At 39.6% G+C, this 19,410-nt stretch overlaps 1 protein-coding gene and 1 long non-coding RNA gene across 3 annotated transcripts in view; both read left to right on the top strand.

Moving 5' to 3' along the window:
* Nucleotides 1-16,279, top strand: part of LOC146521720 (uncharacterized) — a 46,657-nt gene extending 30,378 nt beyond the window's left edge. The window contains exon 2 of the long non-coding RNA XR_014872076.1: nt 1-16,279. This exon is cut by the window's left edge and continues 24,341 nt beyond it. This is a non-coding gene — a long non-coding RNA (uncharacterized LOC146521720).
* LOC146521716 (pyruvate carboxylase, mitochondrial-like) overlaps nt 1-19,410 on the top strand; it is a 316,433-nt gene that overhangs the window by 137,224 nt on the left and 159,799 nt on the right. For both annotated transcript variants that reach the window (XM_085149207.1, XM_085149198.1), the window contains exon 12: nt 18,779-18,961. In XM_085149207.1, the coding sequence (XP_085005333.1) occupies nt 18,779-18,961 (183 nt within the window). The remainder of the gene's footprint in view (nt 1-18,778; nt 18,962-19,410) is intronic.

A 19,410-nucleotide genomic window follows, 5' to 3' on the forward strand; every position in this document is an offset into this window, starting at 1 on the left:
GTTTTGTTCTGTTTTGTAAAGTGCAATTTTAGTTTAACTGATTTCTACTTTCTTTTGTTGAGCTGTGCTGCTGATGCGTTCCTTTACTGTCACTTGCTTTTGTGCCTGGTGTTAGGGAGCTGCAGTGTTTCTCTTAGGTTAACGCTTGTAGGCTGAAAGGGAGCGTGGTGTAGTAATTTTATTTAATTTTATTATTTTTTGAGCATCTATCTGCATCCCCCTGCTGAACACCGATGTTCTTCTTCACTTTCTGTGACACAGTATGTACAATGCAGGTTTAAAAGTGGTGTTAAAAATAAATCTAGGAGATGGTCTTTTGGCTCAAAGCCCCTGAAGGTTCTTTGGTGAGTCAGGATTGAAAAAGTTCTCTGCTTCTGAACTTTGCTCTTGATCTATATTTTTCACCAGCTGCTTCATCCCACCGGATACACCAATTGAAAGAAGGACCTGGCAGCCCACCCAAATGTTTTCCCATAAAACTGGCTAACTAATAATCCCTCTTTCCCTCCATTTCTGTTGTCCCCCCCCCCCCCCACCCCTTTTTTTTTTTTTAAATATCTAGCATTATAACCTCACTTCCCATAACCTTGGCTTGTCATACCTTCTTAAGCGGCATCCACACAGGGAGCACTGTGATTACGGTGACCAGAGACGATGTAATGTCCATGAAATTTAGCAGTTTGAAGCAACGACTGGTTGAGTAACAGTCGGCTCCATGAAGTGACCTGAATTAAACTCAACTATGAGCAGCAGTTGAAGCCACTAACAATGAAAGTAAAGTGCTGATATGTCATGGTAAAGACATGAGGTTACCTCATGTCCACCAGTGAGCAACCGTCAGCTGCAGAGTGATGCACAGCGAGCACTTTAAGTCGATAAAGCTTCACTTTCACGTTTGCTTTTTTCTTTTATCATTTAATTGAAATTTGCGTAGCAGCTTTACCTTAATCTCTGGCATTTTCCTCAGCACTCCTGATACTCCCTCTTGCTCTCACCCCACTTCACTCCCACTTTTGCTTCCTAAGCTGCCACTGTTTGCGTTTGACTCGGCTACATTGCGCTCTGGCTTTGTCTTCTTTGTCAATTCCCCTTGCAGCTCTCCTCCCTCAACTTTGCTCTTTTTCTCTGTCTGTCTGTCATGTATTTTTAATGCCTTTGAGACCTTCAAGTCTTTGCTAGTTCAGCTTGACTTCAAAATAAAACAGTTGAGTTCTGTATGTGTTGGATGGGAGGGGATGATGAGGAGGATAAAAGCTGAGAAGGGAAGGTCTGCAATGCATGAGGTGACAGGTACAGGACCAGGCCTTTATTTTAGACGTGTGGGGTGTTTTTGAAAGAGTGAGGGAAAAAAGACACGGAGCAGACGATTCTTATGAACATTCAGCAGATCATCAAGTACATGAACAAGTTAATGACACAGATATCAGCCTGTACACAAACCTACAGTTTTCTAGTAAACAGAGACCAGTGTATAACACAGTCGATCACATTGGAAGCATTTCAGGAAATAAAAGGGATGGATAGTCTGTGTATTGCTTTATCTATCTGATAATTTCTTTCTGACAGATGAATTGATGTGTTTTAATTTGTTGACTCATTCTAAATATTATAAAACCAGCTGCTATTTGTTTACCACATTCCTTATCTTAGAAAGGGCTAATATTATTTTCTCTTGTTTGGACTAGCTAGCAGTCTACGGTGATGCTCTTGTCTTGTATTTGCTGTAGCATTTAGTGCAACCAGTGCAAATCTCCTATTTGTATGCTTTGAATGGACAAGGAGTAGGTCCATTTCATGAATATGGTGTTGTTATTGTTGCATATATAAAAGTGACAGAATAATAGCTGAATTCATCTTAAGAATTGGCTGAAAGTTGAATGACTGTAGGAACAAAGTTGGAGCTGGTGGAGAAATGGAGTAAAAATCAGGATGGTGCAATGTAGGGAAGGGAGATGTCGTTTGAAGTGACCTACTTAGCAAGAATCAGATGCTTTTTGTTATACTGCATAGAGAGCGTGAGGATAAGAGAAGTGATTGCCAGTGAATTTTGGATTGTGTTGTTGCTATGGTGTTGCATTTCCTAATGCAGACATAAGAATGAAAATGGAGACAGAAACCACACAAAGTAGTCTCTGATCAAATTTTTCTCTTCCATTGAATTTTATCTTATCTTTGTCCCTCAGCCGTAGAAGGCTGTTGGGGTATTGTGGGTGGGCGCAGTCGGGCAGGCAACGTAGACACGAACGAAGCGACCTAAGAGTTTGAAATTGATACCCTAATCGTTTCTACTAAAAATCACAGATGGATTTGAATCTCAGTGATGTTGACCTCAAGTTCAAGGTGAGAGGTCAAGTTTTCTGAAAGTGTTGTGAACATGATAACTTGAAGGAAGTGACCTAGGATTTTGAAATTTATACCATAGGTTGTATCTGCTAGGAGGCTGAGGGTTACCACTGACTGGCGCCAGGATTTTTCTCCCATCAAAGTGCTTTTCCCCCCCTCCTCTCTCTCTCTCTCTCTACATTGTTCCTCAGTTACCATATTTTCCACCCCCTCTGTTTTTGTCACATGATTAAAAAGATAAATGTGCAAAAGGTTTTGTAATGTGTTATTGGCACACAGCAGCTTCCTTTTCATCTGTCATCTGTGTTTGCTGATGGTGCTGATTGCATCTGTGACCAGGAACATCATCTTGTGATTTCTGGGTGTTGCTACAGGAATAAAATTTGGATCATAATGTGGGTTTTTTGGTTTTTTCTGTCTTGGGTTGCTGCAAAAAGTTTTAGAATTTATCTTTACGCTGCATGGCGGGGTGGCACTGTATAATTTTAGAAAAGAACAAATTGAGATTGATTGTATTGAAGCACACAGAACAGATAAAGGCTGACAAACTGCTCGTCTGCAGCTGTTGGTGTTTAATATATAAATAAAATCCACTGTGAATAACATTTATAAAGCAATAAGTGCACAGATACTATTTTAAAAGTTAAATGCAATTTAGCAATGGAAACTGCATTTTGTAGTTTTAGTAGTTTTTTCTTTGTTTGGTAAAATGTGAAATGTTTGCGTGTTATTAAAAGTAACATTTCATGTCGAATTTGACGTTGAACCACGTAGCAATCTGAGTTGTACTGGTTGTTAATGAACTCTTTATTTGCGGCATAAAAAATACTGCTTTCTGTAACTTTGACAGTTCTATAACAAAATCTCAATGAATGCCTTTATTTTATTGGACATATTTGCATACATAAGAAGTTTATATGAAACGCAGGGGTGGCCGATTAATGTGCTGTATTAATATTTTTAATTTTTTTAATATAAAACACTCACGTGTCCCTCGGTTTCATACAACTACTGAACATGGACGATTCCTCCTTTTTTTTTAAACTGTAAAAGAGTACAGAAAAACAAATATATCGGTGTATGTGATTTAAAAAAATAAATAAATTAAAAATGTAGCTGACTTTATGAACCTAAACAGCATGATCCTGGAGGCGCAAGAAATGCGTAGCATCGAAGCAACAAGTACATCAAAGATTTGACGTTGGAATTGCAGAGGAAGCACTTGGATATTAGGATAGTATAGGCATAGCCTTAAGATGTGTTTGGCGCCGTCACAGTGAGGAAGATGGGAACCGCAGATGAAAGCTGATAGATGGTTTGAACTTTTGGGTGAGCCAGAAGATGAGAGAAGTCTCGACAAGCCTGAGCAGTGGCTAAGGCTTCTGCCGCAGGCGAAGAAGTGCCACATGCACATGCAGGAAAAAAAATCCTTTAATATTGCACTAGCAATCAAAAGTAAAGCACACTGGTAGAAAATCCAAATACCTTGACTGGGGATGATGGCGTTTCACATAAAGGTCCCCAACTGTGTTGAGCAGAGCAATATTTTTAAATCCTGGTAAGTTGTGTGTCCAACTAAAACAGCCACACTAGCAGTAGTATTTCATTTGACTTTTACTCAATGTTGCAAAAGACGCATTCAGTGGGAACAAGTCGTCATGGATCTGTTTGAGTGGACCAAAAATTTGTAGTGGGGAAAAGCGAAGGACGCCTTATGAAATTATGAGTTCCGTTCTTCTCCATTTATAGGAGTCAATTATCACCCCAAGGTCAGACCATGCAGTGCTCAAAAAACTTCAAAATAATCAAAGACCTACCTCTCACTCTAACTAGCTAAATGAAGCCTACAAAGTTCATGATGGTACAATCAGAAAATGACTGAACAAGTGTGGCTTCTTTGGAAGGGCCAGTAGAAAGCCTCTTCTCTTTGAAAGAACATGGCCGCACAGCTTAGATTCAAGATTCAAGAGCTTTAATGTCAATACAACAGTATACACGGTATACAGTGTACCCAAATTCTGTTTCACCCCAAGCCCCTCATGGTGCATTTATAAGTATATAAAAGATATATCTCCAAGAGAGATCAAACTAGAAATTACAAATAAATAACGTGCTTAATTTCAGTCAAATTAAGGGATAAAAGGTACTAATTACTAACTATAAAACACTATAATGGTAACTATACAATACTAACTGTATGATAAACAAAGACATGACGGACTATACGAAGTGGATTGTGCAGTGGTATTGAATACCAGGTTCAAGTTATGGTCAGGATATTATAGACGAGACATGACAAAGACATGTGCAAGATGCAAAATGTGCTAATGTAGTGTAGTTTAGCTTTACAAAGTTGGAACTTTTTACTGAAAATAGAATTCAGCATATCAGCACAAACACTACATACAAACTGCCAAACACGGTGGTGGAGGGGTGGGCTTGTTTTACAGTCACTGTGCTTAGGCATCTGCCAGTTACTAAGACAACCACAGTCCTCTGTATATTAAGGTCCCGTAGAGTCAAATGTGAGGTCATGTGACAGTGACCCAGTGGAAGTCCAGACCTCAGTCTGATTGAAATGTAATGGGGCCGTGTGCAAAACGTGTTGTAAAGAAGAGTGGGTCAGAATTCCTACACATCAGGTTGAAAGTCCTACAGACAACAATTCAAGTTATTCCTACCAAGCTAGGTTCAACAAGCTATAAATGATGGGCTGTGCTTTGTCACATGACTGCAGAGTCTCTGGTGTTTAATAAATTTCACAGCAATCATCCACATTTTTATTGCAAATCAAAATATGGACAGACCCCATTTAAACCCACAAAGTCATGCTGTTATTTTGACTAATAACAATTCAGTAATAAACCATTAAACCGGTGCAAACAGTGCAGCTTAGCCAAGAATGAGAACATGCCAACATGTAGCTTCTATGAGCCTAAACTGCAATAAAATTTAGGTTGAAATTAAGGGCAACCTTAATGCTCATATATTCCAGGTTGTAATTGAGCTTTAGATTTGCTTAAATGTAAAAAGCAGAGAGACATTAGAAAACATTATGGTGGAATCACACAGGACAGATGTGAACTTTGAAGGTGTTTTCTGAGGACACTCAACAAGATTTCCATATTTAAACATTAGGACCTAAAATCCAACAGCTTCCCTGAGGTGATGAAACTTTGATGGGTCTTGTCTAGGCTGTTGAATTACCATGTTTGAATTTATTCTCCTCAGACACTGTTTTTATTTTTTGAGTATAAACTTAGACATCACTAGCTCTCTTCAGAATCTCATAGGCATTGACAGGTGGAAACTGTATGTGCAAGATCTGAGGATTTATTTCCATGCAGTACATACGCGTGTAAACATGCATCTTCATAGCAGAGGTCTGCATCTCCTCCTGAACCAACTTATATCTGCTGTGGCTGCAAGTCTAAGTGTGGACTGCTAGTAATTCAAATAAGTGTGTTTGTGTCCATTGAACCTCCGTCCAAACCCCCAAACAGCTTGTAGTGCTGTCACAGACATCTGGTTGCCACTGACTCTAATGGTCACACTGATGTTAAATACTACATGAGGTGTGTGTGTGTGTGGCATCAAGCATCTCTGCTCCAGTATTTCTTCCTGAGGTTATGCTGGGAGTCACTTTGTTTGGATTTTTGCTCGGTGTTGGACAAAATGTGGACATTTATGGGTACATTTTTAAGGAGCTGTGTGTGCGTCATTTTTATTTTTCATATTTTCTCATGATGGTAGCATGGAACAGTTACTACTAGGGATGGGTATCGTTTAGGTTTTTTCCGATACCGGTGCCAAACCGGTACTTTTGAAACGGTGCCGGTGCTCAAACCGATGCTTAAAGAATATAGAACACAAACTTTGTCCAAAAACCTCATGTTTTTATTTTTAGAAGTCTCTTTTTTTTTCTGCAAAATGATAACCAAGTTAGCCTTTTCTGTTGATACAACATACCTCCTTTGGTTGGAACCGGTGCTTAAACAACGGAAAACACAAACTTTGTCCAAAAACCCCATGTTTAGCTGTTTTTTTTTTTGTTTTGTTTTTTTTTTTGTAAAAAGATACCAATGTTAGCCTTTTTTGCAGCTATAGGGCATATATGGTATCACTCAAACATTTTTTTAATCTGTAGCTCTGCTCTAAAAGAACGTACGTACCTGGGCCCGCCTACTATCCTTGGAAAGGTAAAATGATTGGCTAGAATCCAAAGTGTATGACATCTCAGGAAACAAAAAGCACCGAAATGTGCGCTGCTTTTCGGTCTGGTTACTACCGTTTATGTCAGAACCAGTGCCATAATGGCACCGGATACCGGTACCCATCCCTAGTTACTACTGTATGTAATTAGGTGATTAATGGCAAATTTTTAATAGAGGAATATATGAAGGAGGGAGGGACGAAATTGTGAAGAGGAGATTAAGAAGGAAGAGGGTTCAAGCAAGGAAGATGGCAGTTGAAGTGAAGTGCTGGGCCACGGGTGTGTGGGGTGGAGCGAAGATGGGAATTACACAGGAGTAGAAAGGAAATAAAAGGAGGAAAGGGGTGAAAATGAGAGGGAGGATGATGAGAATATGAAGAGAGGGGAAAATTAATGTGTTCTGAGGAGTAGAAGCAAGGCAGAATGGGTGATAATTGACAGAAATTTCAGAGCTAAAAAGGGAGAAAATGAAAAGGAGAAAAAACTGTGAAGAAGCAGTCTTCTATTGCTTATTAGGGTCATTACACCTCCGTCTGGAACACACACACTCTGAGAGGATTGAAAGGAGAAAGCAGTTCAGTATGAGTTTCAAAAAATGGGCTTTTGATAAATGGCAACAAGAAGCTGAAAGCAGGGCATGTGTGCTCTGCAGTGTGCACGCACATTTACTGTCAAATTAGTTAGTACTTGGCTATAAATGTGTTTTTATTATGAAGGACAAACACATCTTTGGACTTGGCCTAAAATGTATCGATGCTGCTGTGAAGTGGTAAATGGAGGGAAGCAGAAGGCAGGAGGAAAAATAAACACTGAAAGTCAGAACAAGGAAGAAAGGAAGAAAAGATTTTAAATGAAGTAAAAGAGGATAAATAAAGCCAGTGATACCCCAGGGAGACATACAGGGAGGAAAGTGAGGTAGGTAATGGTTTTGTGAGATAGTATAAAATAGAACCTGTACTGTACAGGACAGGAAATGAAGGTGAAATTGAAAGTATAGGAGTAAAAGTGAAATAAAGTATCAGAGTTGATGTACTTTAAATTCATGCACTTGTACAGCAGCTGTGGATTACAGCCACAGATAATGAAAAATATGCACAAAAAGATTTTCCTTTGACAATGTGACTGGATTATTTGCAGTAGAAGGATCCCCGTGCATGTAAGAGATGACAGGAAATGTCATCTCTTACAAGAGATGACAAGAAAGTGTTGGTTTTTCTTTTCCAAAATTCAAAAATAATTTCAGTGAAAGAAAATAAGTTTACAAAAGGCTCCTTTCATGCACCACTGAAAGTCTCCAGTTAACTTTCTGTTAATGAAATGAGACTGTTCATGTCTCCATGGTTTCAGACTTTGCTAATAACTTGTGAAAGATTGTAGAAAATGCAGAGTAACTTTTAATTGAAGCAAGGAGAAATTGCTTTGCTGTCATTAGAGTAGTCATGAGTCAGCTGAGTCAGATTTATGCAACCAGTGCAGCCATTAATTCTGTGAAAAGGTCTCGGTTTAAAATAAATAAACCTCTAGTGTTCGTCCCTTTGTGTTATAGTGGAGTGAGAGAGGTCCTGCTTATTATCAACATAGGCATTAAGTTCTCCAGTCAGTGTTGGCGGCGTTCGGTATTAAAGCAGACCAGCGTAAAGCACCTGTAGCTAAAGGCCAGTAGCATCACATGGATGTACTACATACACATAGAACACAATTAATTTAATTTGTAGCAATTTTTTGGCCAAATTTGTTACCAGTCTAATACTGCTGAGATAACATTAACATAATGGCATTATGTTTGGGTTGTTAGTTTGTCAGGTAGGTCGTGTGTGTGTATATGATACATTGATTTCACTTGGACCTGAGCATGAACACTCTGTTTTGGTCTGCAGAAAATACTTTTCTGGCAATGATTCAATACAGTCTGAGGAACAGAAAGAGATTATGAGCATACTTTGCATGTGGTCGGGCTTAAATTCTGCCAAAGTCTTAACATGTATCACATGTCTTGATTGTATGCGATTGGTGACTGAATCTTTTTGAGTCTCTGTAAATAATATAGACGGCAGTATTTTTAGACTACACTTGGGTGCATAGTTGCTTTAGTATTTTTCATTTATTTGAGAACAAAAGTCTGGATGGAGCAAATAAGGATCTGGCTTTGTGTGCTGCCTTACGTGTTTTTGCTGTTCCACGTCTTAGATGTATTCCAGTATTGAAGGCAAACACCAAGGTTTTCTTTTCACATACATTCATAAATAATCGAGGTAGTAATGCATTGCTTTCAGAGCATGTGCATGTTCTCAGTGAATGTGTGACCATAAGAAATGCGCAGGAGAGAGATGACGTCCTTCTGAGGCAACAGTCTGTTACTCATTTCTATGACTGGCCCTGATTTATCTGCCTTCTGTGCCACATACGAAGATGTCACCTTGTTATGCTCATCTGGAACAGCATATATGCTGTGTGATTTCCTTTTTTCACACTTTGATTCAAGGGTCTTCTGTCATTAGCTCTTCGGAATATTAAATACTATAACCATTATGGTGTCAGTGGAGACTGAGCTTATGGCATCTGCCCACTTTCAAAAGTTAACATTTCCCTTGGAATCTTTAATTTAGGCTAAAGTGAAATAAAAGGTCAATATATTAATTGAAAACTGTGGTAAACATACTGGCTCGGGGGGGCTTGTGACAGCATACCAAGTGCACATTTTAATTTGGCACGTTGCAGTTACATGATGCAGAAGCTGTGACAGCGAGACACCCAGTTATGAAGGACATCAGTAATTATATTCAGGAGATGGCCAGATTTTTCCAGGGCTGCACATAAACTGCCACCAAATTCCTTGGGAGTCAACCCACTTACACATTTAGCAAAAAGAAGAGAAAAGTAGGAAGATGCTTTAGAGACATCGAGTCTTTAAAACTGGTGACAAAGTTGTGAAGTTTGTTTCTGTGTCAAATGATTGAAAGCTGGATTTATTTTCCCCCTTTTAAGTTGGTCTTCATTTCTGACCTGCTCGCAAACTTTGTATAGAGAATTAATTAAAAGAGCTTTTTAGGGGTCGTGAAGGACCCTCCGGCCTCATCTGGTAATGCTTGGACACACGATGCAATTCTTAATACATGTTTGTCTTGTTTTGTTTGAAATATTGAAATAGGTGTTGGCGAATGACCTTGTTTTTACTTCACTTGCCCCTGTCTCACTTCTTTCAGTCTTCACTCATCCATGCAGCTTGACTTCAAACATTAACATGGGACATACATTTTCATCTCTCCCCAACTCCATGTGTTATTCTGTCTCATTCCCTTCATTGCTCTTTACCTCTCTGTGTTTCTGCCTCTCCATCTGCTCCTCTCCAACTCTAATTGGTACGATATCAGTTGGAGCTCAGATATTGCCTTCACTTTTGGTCTGTTTCTGGCAGGCAGAGTGTTGTCTCAATGTTTCCTCTCCATAGATCAGATTCAGGTGCGTTCGTGCTGTCTTATAAGTCTATATGTAAGCCTAGGCTGCCAAAATGCAAAGGTGGTGAAAGGTTTGAGGTGAAGGGGCTGTGAGTGAGCCTCGGTTGAGGAGTCTGTAAAGTGGGAATCGAGAGTAGAGTGGATAAAAGGAAAAATGGACTTAATGGTAAGTGGTTTGGAGAGTGTTTTGAAGAGGTTTCATTGTCATTACAAAAGCAAGCTAACTGTGAAATCTGGAATAGGGTCCACTTACGGAGCCTGAGAAATTGAACCATTGCTGTGTTAAAATCCCTAAATGAGTTGAAGGTAACAAGGATCTTGTTCAGTTGTTTGTTTGAAACTAAGGCCCATAATCAAAGTCATTTCACATCTGTTTCTGCACTTTACACTCCCCTGCTGCAATGTACCACGTCTTTAAAAACACAGTATTGTCAACAGCGGGAAGCTGACCAACCTATATTAGTTTATATTACTTTAAATTTTAAAGGTAGTCTGCCGATTTTGTAGTTTTACTAGAAAGATAGAAGTTGCACTTTTAATTAGTGTGTAAGTATGTCTTCCAACAATTGTTATAAACTCAAAATTAAGCAATTAAAAATGCACAGGTGCAAACGCAGATTTTTGGAAGCCGCCATTTGTCCCACCGTCTTTCCTTCGGGGGCAGAGGTTCGGCCAGTTGTTTATATATGTGGCCACATCCATAGCTGCTGTGGAGGCAAATGTGAGCTTGGGAGCTACGATTGATCAAACCTGTGACTTTGTTTCCTTTACCAAAGAAGTGAAAACACATTAAATCATGTTTCTGCTTTGGCACTTTTTTATAAAGAGAGCTGTGCAACAAAAATGTTTGATGAATTTGCTCTTTTTGTATAGTAAAGTGTCTTTTTGTTGTTATTGCTTGAGAGGGATTTCCCCAGTCTGAGTTCAGTGGTGTAAAGCTTGTCCACATGATGAATCGCAAGGCTCTCACACTGAAACTCTGTGATCTCCCAACAGTTGGATAAAACCATTTCAGTAAAACCACTGATGTGTTGTTATATGTGTAGACGTCTTAAATCAATGTTCAAATGTGCTCTTTGGACTCGTTTTTTTTGTGCTCTTCACTTGTTACTGTTTTAAGGTGGCATATTGACTTGGTCAAGTGAAACAGTGTAAATTCACTTTTCAGCTCATTTGTTTGTGCCGACCACACTGTAGTTTTTATGACTCGGCTCTCTAAAATCTTTACATAAGCTATTGTTGCAATTGAAGAGAAATATACCATTGATCTATGCTTCAGAGTGAGTGGAGGATAATCTGAGAGAGGCACTTTGAGCATTTAGAAAAGAAGGTAGAGATCACATTAAAGGAGACTTTCTTTCAGAGTTTGCAGTAACGACTGAACAAATTGTGAGGGTAAAAGGTGGGAAGATGGTGAAAAGTGACATTGTTTGATTGTAGAAATATTATAAGGAAGATGAGCAGAAAGCCCTCATTTTAGCTTGTGTGCACATGTGCATTTACTGATTAACAGGAATCCCAAGGAAAACAGGAGGATAAAGCTGGATTATTGCATAAGGAGCAAGATGACCGCCCACACAAGTGTACAAGACAACAGCGAACCAAATCAGTGTGTGCGTGTCAGTGAAACCATTTAAGCACTTAAATTATTTGTATGTCCTGTGTGCATGAAAGAAAACGAGTTAATTTGGAGATAAAATGACGCGGTGAAAGAGTGAGAGAATTTTTCTTTTTCCTGTTGTACAGCGCCCTGAGCTGAAAGAAGCTGCCACCTTCGCTTTAATTATTTATGTGGTACTTGGCCTTCCATTCAAATCTGCCTGTATAGTCTCTCATACTTTTCTTTTTCTGGCTGCAAAATCTTTAGAGATGCTGTTTTTGTTCGAGTCCATGCTGAGCGAGTGGATGGTCTCTGTGGCATTTTGCTTTGGCACCATTCTGCTGATATCTGAATGCTTGAAGCCAACGTCAATGCATTGATCACATACTGCGTCTTCATATATTGACAAAGGCACAGCGTGAAAGTTCACAAGCCCTCGTTAACAGATAGCAGACAAAAGTAAATATAGAAATGCCACTACACTGGTTTAATTTGGGAAGGGGGTGGGGGGCGCAGAGTGGAAATGTTTTGTTTCTGAAAGTGTCCTGGGATTTAGATTTCCTTTTTTTTCTATCTCCCATTTGTATTTTCCCATTTAAACTACTTGTCTGACTGGTTCCAATATCCACTGAGTCATTTGGCTTCCAGTCCAACTACATATCCCATGTATATATATTTGTTCAGTAAAGTGTAACGGTAAGCATCTGTCTTCCTGCCCATTTGATTAGTCTCCTGACACAGGCAGCGTAGAGTTGTTTACAGTAAAAAAAATTCTATTTCAAAACAATATTGGTATCAGATTTCTCTGCATGAATGTGTTTTTATAGCCGCATTTCTTATTGCTGTCCAGCATATATTAAAGCCTGTAGCAAAGATTTATGTATTCAAACATAAATCTTTTATTAAATACATCAGTGTTTCTTTGTATGGGTCCAGTTAAGTGAGACTGTGCAGGCAGTCTTCAGTGTTGCAGGAGGCTGCAGCTGTATGGCAAGATTTATGACAAATATGTGGTATAATGCTGTGAGGTTGCGTGTCTGAACTAGAGAAAATAAACACAGGCAAAGTGTGTAGGTTTGCATGTGAGGCAAAACTGTTTTTATCATACTTCCACTTCGATATCCAATCTGGATTTGATGACAATCTGTTGGGGATTTGACCTACTTTTGTACAAATTAAATTGACAGTATCTGAAAAGGGAATTTTGTTGCAGGTGCTGACCACAGACCGTTGCTCTCCTTTTTCCCTCCTGGTGGCGTTTCGTCCAGGATGGCACATCCGTATGTGGTGTTGCAAGGAGTTTTTGATGTGTCTCAAGAGTGTGGAAGAGATGCTGTGAGATGGGCTCTTACATTATGAGAGAGCGAGACGACTCAGCAGGATGGCCAGTATCTGCTCCTCTGTGAGGAGGAACAGAGGGTCCCAGCATGTTTCTGACCACACTATGAGAACTGGACTCCATGAGGTGGCTTGAGGGCCCGGCATCCTGTTGTGGGATCTTAGTTCTGAATTTGCCAGAAAACGCCAAAACTGGCAGGCTCATTACAGGTGCCTCGTTCTCGTCGGAGATCAGAGCAGATTCACACTGAGCACGTGTGATAGATGTGAAGGAGTCTGAAGAAGCAGAGTGTGGCTAAAGTAGTGTTATCATCCAGCATGACTGGTTTTGACAGAGGGTTAGAGAGAGCCTGGGGAAGCATCTACTTGGAGGATCAAGGACAGTAGCCTGAGTGCTGTTAGGTACCAGGATGAAATCGGAGCTTATGCCGGTTCAAAGGCTTTGGCTTGTGGTGCGCAGAAATATGGTCAGCGTGTATAGGCAGCTCCTGCATGATTACATTGATGTCACTGACTGGCTCTCATCACCTCCAAGGGGAACCCAATAATTAGCCTATACGACGTATTGTATCAGTGCACCTGATATTAAAAATCACTGCAGACTGTTAGAGCCCTCTGATGCTCTGATCCAGGTCTGGGAGGAGAGATCCCAGGACACCATCGACACTCTCACCAGGAGCGTGCTCAGACGTTGAGTGCATACATACTACTGAGCCATATTATGACGCAACCTATTTCAGTGTGTGTGTTAATTTTTAAGTTTGACTTTTGGTTTGATTTTTGAATCCAACCCTCAAAGGGTTGATGGTTTTCACTGACTGCTGTTTCATGTTGCTCTCAATGACTTACACTTGTTCATCAAAATCATATACATGATTTAAGTGTTCCCTCAGGTTTTTGTTTTAGCAGTATAAAATAAACATAAAGGAAGATGAAGGTTTTTTGAAGTGTTCTTACACTCATGTCTTCCCTTTTTCTATTTCAGGAATGTTTAAAAATGGGTTTTAACTTCTATTTGGACTCTTTGTTGGTACTCTGTAGCTACAGATAAATATTTTCTTGTGCCAGATTTCTTATGAATCACTTGTATTGTCACTTCATGTCATGAGTCTCACTTTGCAGAAAATTACTCCTTCTACTCTTGATCATATTGATATACTGTAGCAGCAAAAACATTGGAACATGCATATGGAGTATTTGCAGTCCTAGTTATCAGAGCTGCATCACCTCTGTGTTTGTGAACTACAGAGTCATAGCTGTAGTTTGAAAATACATTTTTACTTATTCTTAGAGCCTGGAAATCACCATCTCCTCCATTGTTCAAGGTTTGGCTACGTGAGATGATTGCTTGTTTGTATATTGAAGAGGTTCGTTATCGTTTGGCTGACACCCATTTTAAGTTTGTCGAAATCTGGGGCCCTTTTCTCAATCATATTAATGGGAATTTAACATAAACTTTAACCCATTTGACTGCACTTTGTGTTTGTGTGAAACTGCACCTCTGCCGGACCCTGATTCCTCCCTGGACATGTTTCCCACATCTTCTGGTCTTGGTGAACTCTCTGTTGCCCTGTCTAACCTCACACAGAAGATCATCTTTTTTGGACAAAGGTGCTTCTTTTGAACTTTTAATTTGTACTGGCTAACTGGTGTATTTTTATTTATTTATTTACTTCGTTTTTATTTTTTTCCTTTTCTTTCCTGTTTTCCTGTTTGGGGTCTTTTTTTGTTGTTTGGTTTCTGTTTTTTTTCTTTTTTTTTCTGTGCTTAAATGTTACTGTTTTTGAATCTTATGTCCTTTGTCTGGTGTGACGTTATGTAACTTTGAACTTAAAATCTTATAAATAAACATTTAAAAAAGGGAAGAGAGAAAAAAAAAAAAGAAAATACATTTTTTTTATTCCATGTGCACAAGATTTCAGCTACTTAACAGTTCAGTGGTTTTGGTCCTTAATTCATCAAAATGTTTATGTGGGTGAGCAGTCTGCAGCACTCTTGCATTGCAGCCATGGTATTGTAATATGTGTTGAATGTGTTTTGGGATTGTCTTGCTGAATAAGCAACAGTCTCCTTGAAGAAAACTCCATGTGCTCCGTATCTTGCACAGTGCACCAGGCACTGTTACGGGCTGCTCCTACATATAGCTGTCAAATCATCAGATCCTGCATTTAGATTTAATCCAGTGTGATTTCAGTGGTGGTGCCCTCCTGTGCCTCCTCCTTGGAGATGTCCGTGGTCATCCTGAGATCAGGTCCATCAGCACATGTTGATCCAAATGCGAGACTGTATCGCTGTTCGGTGGCCCTAATAGTTTCAGAAACTTTGAGGTTTTTGCAAGCCAACAGCAAAGCCAGGATGTCAGGAACAGAACTGGCTTCGAGCTAATTACTGATCCGTCTCCCTCCTTTTCAACCTCTGTATAAAAGAGTTCGCCAAGTACCGTTCTCATTATGCAGTGGGGTGTTGCTGAAAAAGGCCCAGATGCCCAGTGAACCTCTGTGAAGACTATAGCCTGAATAAATCAAAAAGCAGCATCAGTTTGAGCATAAGCAATGCTAAGCACTTGCCTCTGGGAGATCTAGCTTTTTGATATTAAATAACAGCGTGCAAGAAAAACCTGGACAGTTATCAGACAGCCAGTCACTTGAACATAGCACTCAGTGCAAACAACTGCATTTGTCTTGTGTGTGTGTATGCTTGGCCCGCAGCTTTATGGGATGACAGAACAATTTTAAAATATAGCCAGTCCACAATAAGGAAAGATTTAATGAGTAGTGGAAAAGTAAACAGATTGTAGATTTTCCCAGGGGTATTTGCACAGATGAGAGCTGGCAACGGCCTCAAGATGACTGTGGAAACAAACTGCCCTAGAGCCCCATCGGCAATACCGATAAGCCACAGTTGGCAGAGTACAGCCCATCAACAGAACTGTGGGATGGTTTTCTTTTTTCTTTGTGAGCAGCAGAAAAAGAAACCTAAGATATATTTGGGTTCACTTTACTTCTGACATTCTTGGTCATTTCAATTTGCAGAAAACATCACTGCTCCTGCTTTTTGTGCAGGAGTTTTATTTAGTATTCAGCTTGATGATGAGATGTATTGATGTCTAAATTGCAGTTTCACATCTGCTACTTCCCTGCTGCGGCACTTAACTTGGCTTAAATGTTGCATCTACATGTGTTCATTTGGGCTGATTGGGCTTTCTTTAGTTTTGACACAGATACTGTGGGTTCTTGTCTTTCTAAGACGGCGTCCAGTTTATATGAACCTGCCTACAACCACAATTTCCATCATCGCCAACTTGGCCTTTTTTCCCCTTTTTTTTTAAAACTGTTAAATCCATCAAGTGCAAAAATACTTGCACTAAAATGTGTAGTCCTAGTTATTCTAGCTGCATCACCCCTTGTGCCAACTCTCATAACGCTTTGTTAGCAGTCTTAGCAAATTCTGCAGCGATTAAATGTTTAACTAAATGGTGCACAGATGTGTTGAGACACCCCTCGTTACTTTATATTTTGCTTAAGAAGCTTTAGATTTTTATTTTTACTTTTTAATTTTTTTTGGTAAGTGATCCTGACCAACAGTGCTCAAATTTTCCAAAGGCCTTTAAAAGTTCTTTGAATTTTTAGTTTTCTGTTTATCCACGTAACACTGGCACCTTGTTCATGGGATGAACAGGTCTTGTGTTTATGCATACTACAATTTAATAAAGAGCCAATGTGAAATTCTGTCCTTGGATACACATGATTTGTTCCCATTTCTTTAGTCAAATCTGTAAAAATTGCTATAGACAATAGTTTTTTAATGCATAAAATAGTATTTTTGCACCAACAGGGTGATTTGCCTAAAAAATGGCACATTTGAACAGACAAACCAGACAAATAGAAGACAAAGTAAGAAGTGCCAGGCCTAAAACAAACTATCTACAGCAGTATCTAAAAGTCACATCCTTGAGAAATGGACACACCACAGACCTGAACCAGGATCTGAGAGCTGCATCAGGCCCGTTAGTTTATCCTTCTGCTGTTCAGTAAAGCCTCAGAAATAGTCTCGGTGGAAGTGTGGCTGTGGAGAAGACTAAAGATTAGTGGCAACAGGTCTTATGGAGCGAGGAATCCAAATTTGAAAGATTTGGTTGAAATCATCATCGGCATGTATGGAGTAGGTCAGGAGGGTCTACAGCGATCTTTAAGACATAGTGGGGGTCAGATGTTCCACCATGCAATATAGTCTAGAAAGGTTAAATACAGGGAGGATTTTCCCCACAGGGATCAATAAAGTATACATATTACATTATTATTTAAATGCCATCAGTCATGGATCGACCACCGCAGAGCCCGGACCTCAACATTAGTCTCTGGACAGAGAACAGAAGAAAAGGGAGCCACAACCTACGAAGACTTCTGAATGTCCTTTAAGAAGCCTGGAGAACTTTGACTAAAGACAGCTGCCTAAGAGAGTCCAGGCCATGTCGAATAAAGATGGTCATACTAAATATTGACTTTCAAGCTTTTCATTATGTTCTCTATTTATGTGTTTGCACATTAAATTGCTGCTCTGATTTTCCACTTCCCATGAAAAACAGATGAGGCTTGGCTTGATTTTTTTTTTTTTTAAACATTACTATCACAATTTTTTATTTTTTATTTTTTTAAATGTGGCAGGGAGTCAAACTAGATGAAATGTCGAGTTGTGTCGCAAATGATTAATGAAAAATTATTATTATGAATGTTGACAGCTCTGCACGTCTACTTCATCTGTTAATATTAGCAGCAGATCACCAGTGTGGCAAAACATTGTTATAATTATAATTTCGACTCCTTTCTCCACCAGCCCTCAAGGGGCTCCATATGTTGTATTGTTGGACACTCCTCATTCTCCTCTTCACTTCGCCTTCCTCTCTGCTCTCTTGCCAAGTGGTTTGGAACAGTTCAGCCTTTCTCACTCATCTCATGCTCGTTTTCTCCACTCTCATCTCGTTATTTTCCTCTTCTTGTACATCCGGCCTCCATTATTTTCAGTGTATGTTACGTTATGCTGAGGTCTTAGGCACCTGGTAGATGTGACGCTTCAATGTCTGTTTAAACAACAGCCAGAATATTTTAGCTTTTGGTCTTTTAAAGTTAACTTTCATATTTTAAATGAGGGAGTGATGAGAGACATGTGACTAAGCTCGAAAGGCTTAATTTGAATCTAACACACTGTTACATTTCAGTGCACTGAGACACCAGGATACTTTTCCTGCCTGGCTCTTTAATATGCTTTTTTTTTTTTTCAGGGTCTGAATAGATGTGCCTGCACTGGTCATTGATCCCAGCTCAAACAGTGATTGCAGGGACATGTACCAGTATTGTCTGTTTCCAAAGTAGTGAAAATACAACCAGTTAATAGCAGTTTCAATAGCAGAAATAACACAAATGTTAGTGCTTCCTGTAAAATATATCGAAGAGGAATAGCTGGGGGGGAAATGCATTCAGTAGCATTTCTAGACCTTGCAGGGTAATACAATAATATCCCTAATGAGAACACTAAATCTTGTATTGGCAAATTATCCAAGTGTATTATCTTGCCAACTGCAGAAAAATCCAATGCAATGAAATCCACAAAAATACTGTGCATATATTGTTTTGCACATTTGTTTATTGTTAATGAACAAATCAGAAATTGCAGAAATTGAGTTTGTCCTGAGTGTACAAAAAATGTGTTATATATTGATAACAGACTATTAATAATGACCTTTTTTCTATATTATATCTATATTATATCTCTTGTGCAATGACAGACATTTTCCTTCAAAAATATTAACCTGTGCCGTGCTCTTCCTGCCAGGTCTTCCGAAGCGGCGAGGGCATGGGCATCCGTCTGGACAGCGCCTCAGCCTTCCAGGGTGCCGTCATTTCCCCACACTATGACTCATTACTAGTGAAAGTCATCGCCAGCGGAAAGGACCTGAACACAGCAGCCTCCAAGATGAGCCGAGCTCTGGCTGAGTTCAGAGTGAGAGGGGTTAAGGTAGGACATTCGGCCAAGTGCGCTCCAAAGGCTTCCAGCTTTGTGCATGTTTTCCTGGTTTAATTTGCTTTTCTAGCTGTTGTTTGGCTAGTTAAGCTGATGAGGAAACTCTGGAACTAATGAACATTTTGGCATGAGGATTAATTCTTTCACAGCTTGGATATAAATTGAATTCTATTCTGTGTATTGGTGGCTGGCATGGTAAGAGCCCGTCTAAAACTACTCAGGGTAGTTTAGATTAATGGTGTGATGCATTTAAAGCTGAAAGAGAGCGAGTGTGTACTCAGTTGCTGCAGAGTGCCACAGCTAAGAAGTAGTGCGCTAGCAGTCTTGGACACTTAGCCTGTGTGACCTTTCTGGCTGATTACATGGTTTATGTTGCTCTTTATTTCTTGGCTTTCCGACTGAAAACACTCTCTGCCTGTGTCAGGTGCCAGTTGTTGTTGGCT

This window comes from Neolamprologus multifasciatus, chromosome 3, assembly GCF_963576455.1.
Source record: "Neolamprologus multifasciatus chromosome 3, fNeoMul1.2, whole genome shotgun sequence".
Lineage (NCBI taxonomy): Eukaryota > Metazoa > Chordata > Actinopteri > Cichliformes > Cichlidae > Neolamprologus > Neolamprologus multifasciatus.